Below are 18,424 nucleotides of genomic sequence, written 5' to 3'. Positions count from 1 at the left end.
TAAGTGTATCTACAAAAATATCAACCACAACGATCAAACTAAATATAGTTAAGTATTTCTGGGTTTGTTTTTATTAATACTCATTCGCCACCTGTTCATTCACTTTGTCATCTGCTACAAGTGAAAATAGTTTAGGAAAACTGTATGTGACAAAACCTTAAAAACAGAAAATTCTATGCATTAACTTTTTTTTTCTTAAGGATTGGCACCTGGGCTAACAACTGTTGCCAATCTTTTTTTTTTTTTCTGCTTTATTTCCCAAACCACCCCCGTACATAGTTGTATATCTTAGTTGCAGGTCCTTCTAGTTGTGGGATGTGGGACATCGCCTCAACATGGCCTGACAAGCAGTGCCATGTCCGCGCCCAGGATCCGAACCCTGGGCCACCGCGGCGGAGCGTGCAAACTTAACCACTCGGCCACAGAGCCAACCCCTATGCATTAACTTTGATTTGAGTCACGGCAGCACCCCAAGTCCAGGTCTGAGAGAATCCTATTAGAAAACCATTGCTATAATGTGGGTTTGGAATCGTGTACCACTGGCTATAGAATAATACTTCTCATTGAATCTAAGTAAGACAGGGTTTTTTTTTTTACCTTGAAATAAATGGTTGATGTAAAGAAGAGCTGTGCTAGATGGTCAAAAAGAAGTGGTTTCACCTCTAGGAATTAAAAAAAAAAAGATTATTCAAGCTCCTTTTAATTAATATTACATTGGATTAAATGACTCCAAATTTCATGATACATACCAGAGAAGCTACTAAAAGGAATCCAGCTCACAAGTTGAAGGAACTGTGACCGACAACAGAGGCCATCCCAGAGAGGAAGGCTCTTATACATGAATGCTTCACAGGAATAAAACCCCTCCTGTAACACAAGTCGATAGCAAACACTTATATGGAACTCTTCAGTCCATAACCACGCTAAACAACCAGTTTCTTTTGCGCTATAGTTGCTTTATTTAGACTACTTATTTTGTCATCAATATAATAAAAGCTGTAGGCTAGGTGACAGACTTCCTCATAAAAAGGATCAGATGATTAATATTTGATACATTAATACTGGGATACATTTCTATCTTTATCAAAACAGTTTTCAAACACCGAAAAAGGTAAAAAGTCAAATTATGGAATATTTTCAAAGATAAATGAAATTGTACTACTTTGGAGTATATGCAGTCACTTGAACAGTCAATAAAATGTATACAATGTTATAATAGGGCTGGAATTTCATTACAGGCCACAGACCAAATCCAAACTCTGGGCAGCTCCATCTGGAGAAACCTGAGTGTCCAGGCTGCTTATGTTTCCATTAAAGAGAGGATCCAGGGCTCTCCTTTTTACCTTTGTCACCCTGGGCCTTTGTCACACCTGGGCCTTCAAGTGGCAAGCACCAGGACTCCATCCTAGACCTTCTTCTCATGACATGAATTCTCTGGACAATCTCATCCATAACAGAGCTAAAACCACCACCTACGTCATGAGTCCTAAATCTATATCTCTAGCCCAAATCTCATTCCTGAGCTCTAGACTCATTATCTGACTGCCTACTGGATATGACCTCTTAGATGTCCCATAGGCATCTTTTAAATCAAATTTTTCTTTCTTTCCAAGCCTGCTCTGCCTATATTCCCTTTCTCACTGAATGCCATCATCCTCCCAAGCAGGACACCTAAAAAGTCAACCTAAGTTCGTTTCTTTATCCTCACCACTATCATCCACATCCAACTTCCAAATCAATGGTTTCACACTAAATCCTTAAGATTTATAGCCAACAAACATTTATTGAGAATCTCTTTTGTACCAGCTACCAAGCTCAACACCTGTACATGAAGAAAAATTAGACATGGTTCCCACCCACTGTGAGCTCATACTGTGTAGAAAAACAGATGCTGAAACTGTCATGATACAGGTAAACACAGAGAGTTAGGGGAGCTGATAGAACAAACAGCTAATCCAGACTGGGTGTTGAGTAAAGGCTTCCTGATGGTACTACTACCTGAGTTGCAGCTTAAAGTACAACTCAGGGTTACCTAGGCCAAATAATTAATTGGCTGGAATATATTCAACATTCAAAAACTATGCGATTATAGGAACACAGGTAGTAACCCCATGAGATTTATCTTACTGGTTAATTCAGTTAATTGAACGCATTCAATTACATCTTCAGTCTGTTCTCTTAAATTATAGGCCTTTCTCTCTTATTTGCATAATTTAACAAATTCTTTCTTCAAATCCAACAGTACAGACGAATGTCAGTTCAACTCGGTTCTTTTTACAATTAATTTTAAATTGAGCAAATACTATTTACAAAAAATGTCAAGCGCTAAAGAAAAGGTATTCAATAGATATCGAAATAAATTTTAGTAAGAAGTGGTGAAGTGCGTACAAAGCAAGTGGAATCTTACTTGTAAGAAGCATTCTGCTCTGATGATAGTGTCCAGGAAGTTGGTAAATTCTTTTCCATGTTCATAATTATCCACCTTGTACCAAATACATTCTGGAGCAGAAATATTAAACATAAGCATCTGGTTGCACAATAAAATCTACACAAAACATAATTACCACAACTCTAAAGCGACAAATAAATGACAAATATAAACAGACCATCACTCTTACACAGCCTAGCCAACTCACACTGAAGACGGTAACATGTAAGTGGTGGTAATAGTCAGATGTTCCTCAAAAACTTGGTAATATAGGGAGAAAGCTTATAGGGAAAAAATAATCTGGTAAAATTCACATATAGTTGTCCCATGGTATCTGCATCGAACTGGTTCTAAGACCCTCCCGTGGATATCAAAATCCTCAGATGCTCAAGTCCCTTAGTCGGCCCTCTGGATCTCCAGCCTGGCATCAGCGATTCAACCAACCATGGACCGTAAACAGTACACAATTGTTGGTTGGTTGAATCTGCAGATGCAGAACCCACAGATACGGAGGGCCGACTGTATCATGTGATTAGCTGTATGTCACATAGTAATCCAAGAGACTATAAACGGATGAATTGAAAGTTTGAGAATGTTCTAAACTTCAATTGAGCTGGGGGTAATCTAAGAGTGGATGGACTTTAGTAAGTGGAAATCTAATAAACTGTATCATATCCTATCTAAAGAAAGGCTCTGAGTAGGAGAGTTAGCCTGAACCGACTTTAAACACTTGAAGAGTCAGGAATTGCTTATCCAGGAAAGAATCAAGCTGGCAAAGAGAATAATATCTCTGGAGAAATCGATCCCGTTGGAGGAATGAAATGATCGAGATTTACTATGGCCTGGATGAAAAGCTCCCTCACTGCCCTTTCCTCCAATTCTGTAATTAAGAAATCTTCTAAGGACTAATTTGGCTCCCATATATACTGATAGCAGAGAGGAGATAATCTAGTTAGCTGACATGAACATTTTGGTCACCAGAAAGCATTACTTCCATTACAAAATAATAAGTTGACATTTTGGCTTATACAATTGTCTCCTCTGAGTTTGGTTAGCAGTAATCTGATGATTCTGGGGGCTTAACGGCAAGTTTCTGGACATACAAATATGAATAGGCCTTGGAGTGTGACAGTCATCAATGGGTGAGTTTTGGTGGCCATTTAGCAGTGTTTCCTTAACAGCACACCTCCCTTCTCACTGCCCCTTAAAATTATAACAATAGAAGCATTCAGGCTCTGAATATATGATTATCAGAGAAACAACCACAGCATATGAAGGCTATTCTTGTATAGAATTTGGCACCCTTATAAAAGAAACGCATTTGTTAACTATCTCATACCTTCCCCATTCATCCAACACTTTTAAGTATCAATTTTTACCTTCTTGTAGTGTTTGACTCAACCAGTGATAAAGCCTCAGTAAGACGGACTCATCTTTGACACAGTTAATATAGTGAAGTAGCAGAGAGTTGTTCAGCACGGCACCCATCTGAGAAGGCAGCTGCAAAGACAGCACAAGTGATTAACCATAAGGATTTGAAAAGTAGGTCAGAGCAACAAGGAAATCATCAGATAGGAAATATATAAAATAAAGGCCATGAAGATCAAATGGAAAATGCAAATAAGCACATGGTCCAGTCACATACCTCTAAGCAATGGATGTTCTGTAACAGTTGAGGGAAGCTTTTAAGCTGTTCTAGTGGAAATGATCCATTGCTACTGAGATAATCAGAGAGACTCATCCCTTTTTTTCCACATTCTTTACTGCAGCTACTAGAATTTAGCACTGGTATAACTGAGTGAGAATTCCATTTCTAAAGAAGAAAGACAATAAAAAAGTCTATCAATGGACTAAAGAGACTACAAATTATAAATGTAAAAGCAGTTGTTAAGGTCGTTCAATTAATGGAGTCTGAATGTGGTTTGCATAGAATCCTGAGTAATTAAAAATGTATTCAAGTATCTATAATCTTTTCCAACATCTGAATGGTTATTGGTTGGATTTAACAAAAGAAGTCCACGCAAGTCATTTGGGGTTTTAGATACTTACTCTTTTTACAGGACGGGCATTAGCTGGACCTAACATCAGCTTTAAAGGTTCTGGAGACGGTCTCTGATTCCTTTGCCTCACAGCAAGTAGAGCTGTCTTCCACAGATTCTCTGAATTTTTGAAATAGATCTATAAATTTGGATGTAAAGTACATGAGAGTAAGTACCCATAAGTTGGAGCAACATAAAATCTGAAACTCTTCATTAATTAAAAGTATATTAATTATGAAATATTTTGCACTGATGCAATTCCATTGAAAGTTTTTTTTTCTGACCCAGAAACTATTAAATACATCAAATGGAATCAAAACAAAGTGCCAATCCCTAAAAAAAATTCCCCCAAACAGTGCCACAACATTAGATATTAAAACAGTATGCTGTAAACATTTTAGTCCAAATCTGTAAATTAATTTAATCAAAATAACATATTTCAATCTCAATACGAGTTATAGCTCCTTAATTCCTTACCTTCCTCCTTACAGGCAAAGACACAGAAATCAAAGCAGGAGCAAAGAACTTATATAGTGACAACAAAGCCTGGAGATGAGGCTGCATTCCCTGAAATAAAATAGTTTTCAATTTTCAATTCTGTGGCTAGTAAGAAAAAAAAAGTAATGAGAAAATAAACATATTAAACACGTATTCAGACCCTAATTTTACTATGTCATACACCTATAGGAAGATGCTTCAGAAAATCAAGGAATGAATAACCAGACATTTAAATCAACTCTCATAAAACAACCCTCACCCAACTTGTGGTCTTCTCTTTTATGACTTTTTCCCCTATTTTACTTCTTCCTTCTATTTTCTCTCTTCTTCTCTTCCTATTTTATCTCCTTCTCTGCCCATGCCTTAGGCTTACCAGTTATACCTGCTAGATGGCTTACTCTCACTGGCAGCATACTCAGGACTCAAAGTTTACTCATTCTTGATTTGGACAGCAAGATGAGAGGATGAATAGGGAAGCCAAGAAAACAGAGCAAAGGAATTAGTAATACCTTCTCATCAAAATTCCTGGAAAACTAACTGGGAAATCTAACAACTGGTATGTGGTAGTCAAGCAACTTGATATAAATGAAACAAATCTTAACAAAAACATTAGTTTCACAATGACAGAAGTTATTACTGCTGGATACCTGTTTGAGATATCTGGCTATTAAGAGAAAGTACACCACTAAAATGAATTCCAAAGAAGTAACCAAATTGTTTTATCATATTACAATTTTGTTGAATCAAATACTGTACACAAAATAAGGAAGGCAGAAACTGGGGCTAAGAAATACAGTATTCCTATTTTACAATAGCTTCTTGAAATTAAATTTATTATTAAAAAAATCAAAATGATCCAGTTTATCTATGCTGAAACATCTTCTGATCTCTGTATTCACTATCAATTAGTATCAGAGTGTTTTCTTTGAGTCAGAATGTTTTTTGGTAGAGCAAATATTTAGTAGTGGAGAGACCTTTAGAACTTATTGTCTAGTTAACTAAATCTATCTTTGTTGTTAAAAAGTTAACATTCTTGGGGCCAGCCCAGTGGTGTAGTGGCTAAGTTCACAGCATCACTTCAGCAGCCCCAGGGTTTGCAGGTTCGGATCCTGGGCATGGACCTGCACACCACTCATCAAGCCACGCTGTGGCAGCATCCCACATACAAAATAGCGGAAGACTGGCACAGATGTTAGCTCAGGGACAATCTTCCTCAAGCAAAAAGAGGAAGACTGGCACAGATGTTAGCTCAGGGATAATCTTCCTCATAAAAAAAAAGTCCCTATTCTCTTTTTTTTAAGGAAACTTTCACTTAAACATGGCATATTGAACATATCTGTTTAACTCTGGGTCCTCCCAAAGCTCCACTAAAAAGTAAAGGAATGAAAAAGGCATAAAGCACAAGTTCAAAGAGAACAAGTGAGGAGACAAAGCAAATGAGAGATCTCAACAAGATTTTGGAACCTAGAATGAAGATCAACAAATAGTAACCAACTTAGCAGAACATAGAAAATGAACCCTAGCGCAACAACAGAAAAAGCCTCAAAAGCAGCAGATTCATGCTTGAGAATTCCCAGAGAGGCTCAGGAATTTAAGGAACCAGATATCTCTGAAAAGTGGAGGTCCAGAAAACAGGAGGATTGTTGAAAGCCTATGCAGGAAGCAGTTAGAACTCCAAATTCCTTCACTCATTGGCAAACATCAAGGTTCTACTCTCTGAAGATGAAGCTGGACTCAGACAGCAGGCACAGTTGAGAAAGGGTACCGGGATCTTTCTCCATCCCTTTTCCACGGCTTATGTCCCAGAGTGCTGGTCGCCAGGTTTACACCCCTGTGACAGTTAATTATACGTGTCAACTTGGCTAGGCCACGGGGTGCCTAGATATTTGGTCAAACATTATTCTGGGTGTTTCTGTGAGAGTGTTTTGCATGAGATTAACATTTAAATTGTTGGACTTTGAGTAAAGCAGATTGCCTTCCATAATGTAGGTGGGCCTCATTCAAACAGTTGAAGGCCTATACAGAACAAAAAGACCAGCCTCCCCCAAATAAGAGAGAATTCTCCAGCAGACTGCCTTCAGACTTCATCTACAACGCTGGCTCTTCCTGGTTCTACAGCAGACTGCCTTCGGACTCAAACTGGAACATCAGCTCTCCTGAGTCTCCAGCTTGGTGGCCTACCCTGCAGATTTTAGACTTGTTAGCCTCCATAATCATGTGAGCCATTCCTTATAATAAATCTTTCTACATATATACACACATCCTATTGGTTCTGCTTCTCTCGAGAAGCCTGACTAATACAACTCCCAGGTGGGAAACAGGAGAATTTCTCTCTGGGAAAAGTAACACAGTCCTCTGGGAGGCTCCGCAGTGAAACATCAAGATCTCTCAATGAACAAGTCCTGCTCACACACACAAGTCTCCAATCACCATTTTAGTGCTTTACTATTAAATATGAACAAACAAGGTTTGCCAAGCATTTGAGAAAAGCCTCTACCATGAAAGGCCAAACAAACTAAAGAATGGAACTCTGAGGAAACAGAGACAAAGCTGGGAACAGAAAAAACAAAAATCACAGTCCGAGTCACACAGGCTCATGCTGGTGGAGGGACAATCCCAGAAACCATCTTCACCAACCCTTAGGACGAGACCTAACTCCTCCTTCCTGTTCCAAAGATTGCTCTCAACAGGGCCTGTGCATGTCAGATAACACGCCTGCTCTACTTCCCACCATTCATGCTTGCTACCAGCAAGACAATTTCTATGTTTTGTTTCCTTCCACGGATCAGGAGTTATGGGGCAAGGTAGAGGGGCTACCTGCCTGTACAGGGTATTAGAAATTCACAGATCCAATATATTCACTCACATGTCTTGATTACGACTGTTATCATTACACAGGTTCAGTTACATGTGAGCATGGCTATGTCTTCTTGGTTTGATACCATTGGACTTGACCAAATTCATCAAAATCCAGCTAATCAAAACAATTTTATGAATGCATCTTAATGTACTATATAGAATGTTAATAATAAAGCCATACATTTAACGTCTAGGTTTAAAATTTGTAGAGGATCATGTACTAAATCTTTTCTTTTCACTTGAACATACACTGTTGTTTCAGTTAATATAAATCAGCAAGATTTATATTATTTATGGTGAGAAGTTTCTTATTCTGTTGAAATGTTTTGCCATTAACATGGAAAAATGTAGATCTTTTTCACAATTTCTGTTAACGTGAAATAAAACTCAATTTAGACAAAAACATTATCATTAATATCTTCATAAGAGCTAAGAGAAGATATGGCAGCCATAAAACCAAAACAGGAAGCTATAAAACAAGATCAGTCATCGAACTGTGCTAACAGGAAGCCTCACACTGGAAAAGCACAAATGTGCACATGTTTGTGTTTTTCCTGAAATGTGAGTGCCCTCAGGTAGGTTATGCAGGCTCAGCAGCTAGGCACAGTGCTACAACTTCCTACGGTTTTATACCCAAAGCCTCACAGACTTCTGTCACCTGGCAGGCAGAGTGGAAGTAACAATGCAAGAGAGCTGTTAAGGACAAGAGATAATGGTCAGGGAATATACTGAAGTTTAAGTATTCAGAAAAGAATGTTTTCCTACATCATATCCATAAAAAAACTGGTCACTTTAATAGTCATTTTTGACTACTCCCTGGCACTTATTTTCCAGCCATACCAACCAAGTTCCCTGAACAATTTTTGCTAATTGACATCTACATGTCTTTGCTCATGCTGTTCCCTCTCCCCGAGTGCCCTTCTCTTCCTTCTTGGCCTAGTTAAATCCGATTCATCCCTTAAAATTCCTCACAAGCATCACCACTCCTCCTTGACCCCAGTCTGATTCTAATTTTTTCCTTTGTTGACTGAGCTTCCCAGACAATAAGTTCCTTGAAGATAATGACTCATTTGATTTTATACCACCAAAGCCTAGCACAGAGTACACTGGCCAGTTTTAGGTCTTTTCGGTACTCACCATTTTGGCCTGAAGATCAAGCAGTTTTCTCACACGAAATGGTTTGACTAGAAAAGGTAAAGGAAAGAGGTACTATGTATGCGGTTCAGAATAAAAAGGAACCATGTGGTTCACATAGCTTCTTCTTACAATGCATCAAGAATATAAACACCCTGTTCAGTTAAGCCATTAAGCAGATGCCCTTAGATAAAACTACCAAAAAGCAATCCCCACAAAATCCTGTCACGGAACTAATGCTAATAGTTAACTTTATAAAGGCTAACACAAATGCTAATGCCACAGAGTGAACGTCCTACAACTGGAATCAAAATACTCACCATTCTCTTTTTTGGTAAGTAAATATAACAAATGGCAGACATAAGGGCACTGTTAAAATATAAAAATAAAAAAAAGAGAAATGACAATATATCTTGAACAGCAGCAACACATTTTCCTCAAATATCAGTCTTATACTGATTAAGTAAAAAGACTTCAAGACTTCAGTGAACAACAGTTTTACAAAGCTTCTCTTTTTCATACTACATAGTAGTGATTAAAAAAATGATGGTTTTAATTGGCATTTCATTATGCCATTTTAAATGTTATTTTTGGAATATAAAAACACTGCAGACAATTTGAAAAAACAGAAAAACATCCTTCTACCTAAGAAAAATCCATGTATTCCTTACAGTAGTCCACATTTATTAAGATACAAACTTAAAATTTTTATCCTGTTTTTCCACTTAAAAGCATTTTCCCATGTTTGGTCTTCAAAATGATCACTTTCTATGATCTTAATATTCTGTGAGCGGACAGACCATAATTTAATTAACCATTTAGCCCTCAGTTTGGCAAATAGCACACACAATAAATTTGTTACTTAAATTACTGAATGATTGGTGCCCTCATACCATTTCATTTTGAGTGTCCACTTTTTGAGATTTTATTCTAGATCAGGGGTCAGCAAACTACAGTCCGCCTGTTCTTGTAAACCAAGTTTATTGGAACACAGCCACACTCATTCATTTATGTATTGTCTATAGCTGCTTTCTCACTACAACAGCAGAACTAGAGGAAGATGGCACGGATGTTCGCTCAGGGCCAGTCCTCCTCGGCAAAAAGAGGAGAATTGGCAGCAGTTAGCTCAGGGCTAATCTTCCTCAAAAATAAATAAATAAATAAATAAAAAGCCCATTACATGCTAACATAAATGACATATTTTATGAAAAATAACTATTTTCCAATGAAAGAAAAATAGTAAGAAAAGTGACATTGTTTTACATTTTACGTTATATATGAATGTTAAAATAGGTACGATAACACCTAAAAGAACACACACAGAATGTGTAACTTCCAAATAAGAGTGGGGGAAAATCACAATCAATCCAAAATAAGAGGGATAGAGGGAAAGAATCAGAAAAAAGTAGATCATTTAGAAACCTCAAAATAAGATACTTGAGTTTATTTCTACTATATCAGTAATTACTACAAAGGTAAACTAATTCCCCAGATGAAAGCAAATGCCCATCAACCTGGAAGTAAAAATAAAGTCCAATTACATGCTACTTAAAAGAGGCATGTAAGACATCAAGGCAAAAAAAGATTAAAAAAAACAAAGATGAAAATATACCAAGCAACTACTAGCCAAAATAAAGCCAGGGTAGCAATGCCAATATTAGACAAAATAGACCAAAACAAAAAGCATTTCTAATAACAAAGACTGACTCCATGATAAAAGGTTTGATTCACCAGGATGATAGGAAAACTATAATCACGTATACACCTAATATTACACTCAAAAAATATGAAGCAAAAATTGACAGAACTTTAAGAAAAAACTGACAAATCTGCCTTCATAGTGGGAGATTTTCAACTTATCTCACTCAGTAATTTGACAGATGAGCAGTGATCACAACAAATGCATAAAAATACAGAAAATTTCAATTCCAACAACCTTCATTCCCTCACTCTACTTCAACAACTCACCCTCTGGTCACTCTGAACCTTATCATCACATTGAACCATCCCCCTCCAGAAATCGTAAATTCCAATGCTACAACGTCCTATCATTCCACCTTTTAATCCCAATACACGACTTAAATGTCACCAGGGCATCCTGAAACTCTACTGCATGTGCTCTCAATCTGCCCTCTTCTGTCTTTACCTTCTTCCCTTTTCTCTCTAGACCTCCTGGTCCATTAGCTCAATTACTTCCTTGCCTCCTTGCCTGACCTTGGAGAAATCACCTACCCCTGTATATTAATAACATCACAAACTCATGCTCTCTAACTTCATCTGGGCCTCCAAAACTTCTGTGTCTCTAATCAGCTCCTATTCCCATTTCCATCAGGAACTATTTCAAAATTTATACTCTCTCCTCAAACATAATATTCTGTCTTACCCTCCTCACTCTCAGCAGAAGACCTTGCATCCTACTTAAGTGAAAAATTGAAAAAGAAAAACCACCAAGACCACTGGGCAGGAATTCCCTCAATTGTGTCCCTTACTAAGCCACAAACTTATTAGCATCAGCACCCATCCTTTTTGCTTATTGTCAGGAGAGGTATCACTCTTCCTATTGAAAAATTCCTATAACTTTAACCCTGATCCCAAAATAATATGCCTTGATACCTCTCCTCTATACCCCCATAGAACCTTCTGGATGTTATCATACGATTTATCACACTCTACTTATCTTTTCCCCTACTACACATATAAAGATCCTCAAGGCTCGACCTCTTATTAGGTAGCTTACTTTAACAAAGTTACTTAACTTTTCCATGCCTCAGTTATCTTATTCCTAAAATGGGAATGATATAATTTCCCATAAATCCTGGTTCTAGTCATGTGACCCTGCATAATTATTTGACTTCTCTGTGCCTCAGATTCCTCATCTCTAAAATGGTGATAAAAGTGTATACCTCGTAAGATTGTAAAAGGTTTCAATGGGTTAAAAACACATTTTATCTGGTATGTACTTTACACTTACAGCACATTTCAGTTTGGCCTAGTCACATTTCTAGTGCTCACTAGTCACAGGAGGTTAATGGCTACAGTATTGGAGAGCACAAGTACAGAACATAGTAGGTGCTCAATAAATGTCTTTTTTAGAATACTGATGTAAGAATAAAAAGAACTTTCAGACCCCCCCCAGCAACAGAAAAACAAATACTTTACACGGTCTAACACTTCCTTTATTTACATTTTAACATCTCTGAAAACAGGACTAATCCTGTAATCAATGTCATATGAGTTTTAATGGCAGCACTCTTTTGTAACGATTCATAAGATAACAATGTATCTTACAACTGATGGCATCTTAGAGTTGATGAAATACTGCATATATAAAGCACCTAGTACCTGGCATATAAGCCTCACATAAATTCACTATTATGTCTTATTCATATTTGTATTTCCAATACCGGTTCAATGGCCAGCATAGTATGTAGTTGATAAATGTTCATTGAGTGAATTTCTACAGATCGTCTTGTAACCTCAACTCTGTACATGTAAATCCAAATATATTATATTCCTTCCAGAACCATCTCCTTTTCACAAATTCCCTTTTATTGTCAAAGGTACCACGGTTCTGAGTCATGCTGACTTACAAACTCAGATCTTCATCTCTTGACCCTTCCTTTAATTCAATTTAGGTACCAGTCATGTCAAGTCTTCCTTTACAACTCCCCCTAAAATGTGTCCTTTCAATTTTTCCTTCTCCTTACCACCCTCTTAGTCTAGGACAGCGCTTCTCAAACTTTTTGGTCTCAGGATCCTTTACATTCTTAAAAATTAGAGGACTCCAAAGAGCTTTTGTTTATCTGGATTAGATCTATTGCTATTCACCATATTGGAAATTAAACCTGAGAAATTTTAAAATGTTTATTAATTCATTAAAAAAATAATAAACCCGGGGCCAGCCCCATGGCCGAGTGGTTAAAAGTTCCACGCACTCGGCTTCAGTGGCCTGAATTCGCAGGTTTGGATCCCAGGCGTGGACCTACTCCACTCATCAGCCACACTGTGGAGGCATTCCACATACAAAGTAGAGGAAACCTGCCACAGATGTTAGTTCAAGGCTAATCTTCAAGCAAAAAAAGAAGAAGATTGGCAACAGATGTCAGCTCAGGGTGAATCTTCCTCACCAAAAAATAAAAAATAAGTAATAATAACAATAAACCCATTATATGCTAACAAATGACATATTTTACGAATAACAGCTATATTTTCCAAACAAAAAAAAATGACTAGAGTGACATAGCTTTACATTTCTACAAACTTCTTTAACATTTGACATTAGAATATAGTTAGATTATCTGCTTTTGCATTAAATCTGTTAAGAGATGTTGTTTTGATTAAAGGACATGAAGAAAATCCAGTCTCACACAGATACACAGTTGGAAAAGGGAAGAAAAATTAAACTTTTCAGAAAACTGTGGATGTGACTCTTTGAGACTATACCCAAACTTGGTAAGTGGTAGTCTCTTAAGGGTTAGCTGCAATGTGGAATCCGAGATCTTATCAATAAACTCTGTACTGTGTTCCATTAAAATTCATTGATGTATCTGCACTCTGAATGGATCTTTCACCCAGGCATAATTTTATAACATCATACTTGGTCATCTGGAAAATATTGGTTCACTGAGTGATAATGAGCTTCCAAATACTGAGAGATTTCATTACACAATATTTAAAAATCACATTCTGCCAATCTCATCAGAAAAGTCTATAAGTATTGAGAAGCTGTCAGGCTCACAGTGGCAGCTAAAAATTTTCCAAACTTGTAAGTTTTGCTCGAAAGCTCAAATTTTATCATTGGCAACAGATATTGACAGTTGTTTTCTTTGAAATGATAGGCTCACTTTGTTTACTTTCAAGAAAACATCTGCCAAATACCAAAGTCTGAATAACCATAGTTTATATGTCATTCTTTCAAGTAATAATAGGATTCCACATAAAAAGCAGCTAGTTTAGCTCGCAACTCAATCACACAAGTGCTTTTCCTCAGAACAACTATTGTACTTTCGGATGCAGGAGGACTTGATGCGTACTTCCCATTTCATCACATACAATATTAAAGACTCTCAAAGGTAGAAATTTTTTAAAGATTGGCAGCTGAGCTAACATCTGTTGCAAATCTTTTTTTTTTATTTCTTCTCCCCAAAGCCCCCTGGTACATAGTTATGTATTTTTAGTTGTGGGTCCTTCTAGTTGTGGCATGTGGGACACTGCCTTAGCATGGCCTGATGAGCGGTGTGATGTCCGCGCCCAGGATCTGAACCAGCAAGACCCTAGGCCACCAAAGTGGAGCGTGTGAACTTAACCACTCAGCCACGGGGCCAGCCCCCATTTGGGACACTCTTAAGTGAAACCAGCATTTCTGTTTTTTTACTGCAGTGAAGAATACAATGACCAATAACACAGTTTGGCCCCACTACCCTGATTCATGCTAAGGCACCAGCAGTTTTATCCACCATTGCTTCAGCATCATCAGTGCAAATGCCAACACAGTGAAAATAGCAGACATCTTGATATTGCTATGAAAATAATCTTGACCGCTCAGACCTCCTGAACAGGTCTCAGGGAGCCTCAGGGGTCCATCCACAGACCATATTTGAGAATTGCTAGTCTAGGACTTGATCATGTTATACCAGGATTATTCTGTTAGTCTGCTAACTAATCATCCTGACTCAAGCCTCTCTCCTAATTCAGTGTTTGGCACTACCAGATACAACTTCCTACAATCCTGCTTTCAACACATTCTGCCCAAAATTTTTGACTGATTTCCCAACTGGATAGAAGATAAGGTTCAAATTCCTTAGCATCACATTCAAAGAACTCCACCATCTTTCCTCACCCAACTTTTTCCACCTCACCACCCACCACCACCTGAAACCACAAGTAATGAAGACAGTCTGATCAAAGTCTCCTGAAACACAATTTACACACCTTGCAACTCTGCTTGAAATATTCCTATCATTTCAAACATCATTTCCTTTTACCAAACCTCAAATCCTATTCAATCCTCAAGACCCAGGTCAATGCCCACATCCTTTATGATGCTTTTTCTAATCACTCTGGTTTACAGTGCTCTCTTCCTTCCTGGAAATATCACAGCAATTATTATCCTCACATTATCATATATTGTCTTTGATAATTTAACTTGAGTTGTTATTTAACTTTAAGTGCTTTCCTTAATGCCCAACTGGATTCTAAGTCCCTGGAATACAGAAACTCTCATATAGCTTTGAATCTTCTACAGTGCCTAGTACAATGCAACAAACAGATTAGAAACGTCAATTTTTAAAAGTGAAATCAGTGAAGGAATTCCCTGCCCAAAGGCAAGAGGAATTTGGTTAGATGAATGGTTCACATGGTCTGTGAACTACTGATGGTCCTTGAAAATCTTCCAGGTGGATGGATTGATTTCTTAGAGTTATTAATGTTTTCAATGGGAATAATTATACTAGTTAATCAAAATCAGTCCACTGGCATCTCAAGAAAAGCAAAAAGCAATCCTCTCCCTCTCATTAATTCTGATGAGGTTTTCGCAGTGTTAATCAAGAAAATGTAGAATAAGTGACCCAAAGGACCCTGCTGAAGTGGTTTAAAAGGGAAAAGATGGCAATCGCTGCTCTAGATCAGTAGAGACTCCAACGTGGATCAATTCTATCTGTAACATTTTATTTCCTTAAAAGAAGATATAAAGCAACTATGGTAAAATTTCATATTTGTTAAACTGAGAGACAGATGCAACGGTGTTTGTTGTGTTATTCTTTAAACTTTTCTATGTTTGATATATTTTAAAATAAGAAAGGAGAAACACATTGTGTGGCACTTTGAAGCACATACGTTACGTCAATATACAAGCACGTACCATTTGATCGATGCGTGATACCGTCCAATTTTTACTTACCAGTGCATCATCCTGCAATGAAGCAAAAAAGAAGCCATACAGCAAGTTAATTTGCTCCTTGTGATCGATGAAGTCAAACATTGCAACCAGCCAACGATAAAAAAGTACCTATCAAGAGACAAAACGCTTATCTTTAGAGAAATATAACTGGCACAGAAGAGTTTAATTTCCCCCTCAGGGCTGTTTTAGAAGCCTATAGCACAAAATAGGATAATAGGTTTTATTTCTCAGTAAAAATTTCTGTTTGAACAGAGTTCTTGCATCAAGCTATATTGCTCTAAAACTACAGGCTTTGCACAAAAGGCCACTGCCATTACTCCATAAGTGGCTCTTCCTTGCCAGCCCTTAAGTGGTTCTGAAGGACTTATAATCAAAGTGTTTAAAAAGATTACCTTGGTGTTACCAGAACATCTGCCAACACAAAGCCAGGAGACCGCCTTAACCACAGAATCTTCTGATATTAGAGTTGCTGGAATCATGCACTTCAATATCTGAGTGCTTACAGCACTCCCTGGAAAGCAGACAAACTCTAAATTAAACTACCTTTTAGTATCCCAATTGTTCCCTTACTATTTTTAGCTCTTGGTCCTAAAAATCTCACTTTATACTGAAGACAATAAAAAACAGTGAGTAATATTTGATATGTCTTATCATCATTATAAAACATAGTTCAAAACAAAAATGTACCTTAATTTCTAATATAAATTATAAAGCATAATTCTTTGGCTCTAATATTTCTATTTAAAAGGAAGGATGCATACAGGGTTTCTTTTTGAGCTGATGAAAATGTTTGGGAATTAAGAGAGTGGTGATGGTTACACAATGCTGTGAATATGCTAAAAAAACACAAAACCTGGGGCCGGCCCCGTGGCCAAGTGGTTAAGTTTGCACGTTCTGCTTCGGCAGCCCAGGGTTTCGCCAGTTCGAATCCTGGGTGCGGACATGGCACCGTTCATCAAGCCATGCTGAGGTGGCATCCCACCTGCCACAACTAGAAGGGCCTACAACTAAAAATACGCAACTATGTACCCGAGGGGCTTTGGGAGAAAAAAGGAGGAAAAGAAACACAAAACCTGAATTTACACTTTAAAAGGGTGAATTTTATGGTCTGTGAATTATACCTCAAAAAAAAAGTCTTTTACTCACAGAAAAATTTCAAGGATGATATTTTTTTGTTGTTATTTTTTAATGGCATGATCGATTCTGATTTATCTAAAGCTACTGACAGACATCTTGCATGAGCTGCTACATTTAAGAATAAGTAAATAATTTGTATTCTTCATACCCCCCAAAAAAGGGGGTAGGATAGTAGAATGGAACAGTTATCCTTGGAACTAGCTGGCAGTAATATCATTCTATACTGGTCCAATCTTTCCATCATACTCTCTCGGCTTCCATGGTATTCTTCCATCTGGTAACAGAAGTGATATTGAAATTGTTTTGCACACATCTTATATCAACTTCTGATTAAGGCATCAAGAATTAAATATATATTTCATAAATTTTTTTTTATATTTAAACATTGTTTTACTTGCATTATATTGTGGTGATCACAACTATTCACTGAAAAAACACTGTTCTCAATTTCTCATGCAAGTAGAATTCTCAAAAACATCTTGGATACACATGCCTCTAACCACTGTTTGACATGTGTGACAGTGTGGTGATCACATCCATCCAGTATAATAACACTGTTCTCAACCTCTCTGGCAAGCATCAATCTTAGAAACATCTTCTACCTGTCTTTAAACAGTGTTTTATATATGCACTCTAGCATAGCGATCACATCCTTTCGCCGAAAAAAAAAATGTCCTTAATTTTGCCTGCAAGTGGCATTCTCAGAAACTTATGTCTTGTCTTTCTTCCCAAGAAGTTGAAGACTTTTATTTTTTTAAAATAAAAATTGTATATATTTAAGATGTACAACATGATGATATGATATACATATACATAGTGAACTGATTACTACAGTCAAGCTGATTAACATATTATCTTCTCACATGGTTACCATTTTTGGTGTGGTCAAAACACCTGAAATCTACTCTCTCAGCAAATTTGTAGTATTTACTACAGGATTATTAACTATAGTCATCATGCTGTACATTAGATCTCTAGATTTTTTCATCCTACATAACTACAACAATATACCTCATCAATTTCTACCCCCATCATTCTGTGGAAAAGAAAGAAAGCAGTGATGACAGGCAAGAAATCACAAGAATAAAAATCTCTGCTTCCTACTTTTGTGGTTTCTTGTTGGTATTTCTCTTTTCTCCCTGACTCCCATCCCCTAATCCTTCTAAAGTTTAAAACAGTCTGACCACTAACAATTTACACATGTACCAAATTCAAAGGGGGAATTCAATACAGACTCTATTCTTACCTTCCAGGGAATTTTAATTAATTTCTAAAGAGTCTAAAGTCCCTTCATCCCTAATTATGATGACATTTCTAGCACACTTGCCCCTGAATATGCATTTCAATTTAGCAAAAGAGCTACATGTAAAGATCTAGTAGTGATGGGGGATATATAGAAACAACTAAAAGGGAGAAAAGCAATTTAGGAGG

At 37.3% G+C, this 18,424-nt stretch overlaps 1 protein-coding gene across 3 annotated transcripts in view; it reads right to left on the bottom strand.

Moving 5' to 3' along the window:
- Positions 1 to 18,424, bottom strand: part of CENPI (centromere protein I) — a 56,753-nt gene that overhangs the window by 29,488 nt on the left and 8,841 nt on the right. For all 3 annotated transcript variants that reach the window (XM_001492990.7, XM_023633379.2, XM_023633381.2), the window contains 11 exons: positions 16,249 to 16,367; positions 15,857 to 15,964; positions 9,279 to 9,327; positions 8,962 to 9,008; positions 4,945 to 5,034; positions 4,478 to 4,606; positions 4,074 to 4,241; positions 3,808 to 3,928; positions 2,408 to 2,499; positions 750 to 867; positions 598 to 662 (listed from right to left, as the gene is read on the bottom strand). In XM_001492990.7, coding sequence (XP_001493040.3) covers positions 598 to 662; positions 750 to 867; positions 2,408 to 2,499; positions 3,808 to 3,928; positions 4,074 to 4,241; positions 4,478 to 4,606; positions 4,945 to 5,034; positions 8,962 to 9,008; positions 9,279 to 9,327; positions 15,857 to 15,964; positions 16,249 to 16,367 — 1,106 coding nt within the window. The remainder of the gene's footprint in view (positions 1 to 597; positions 663 to 749; positions 868 to 2,407; positions 2,500 to 3,807; positions 3,929 to 4,073; positions 4,242 to 4,477; positions 4,607 to 4,944; positions 5,035 to 8,961; positions 9,009 to 9,278; positions 9,328 to 15,856; positions 15,965 to 16,248; positions 16,368 to 18,424) is intronic.

The sequence above is a fragment of the Equus caballus genome, chromosome X (assembly GCF_041296265.1).
Source record: "Equus caballus isolate H_3958 breed thoroughbred chromosome X, TB-T2T, whole genome shotgun sequence".
In the NCBI taxonomy this organism is placed as follows: Eukaryota; Metazoa; Chordata; class Mammalia; order Perissodactyla; family Equidae; genus Equus; species Equus caballus.
This window is presented reverse-complemented; position numbering and strand designations above follow the sequence as displayed.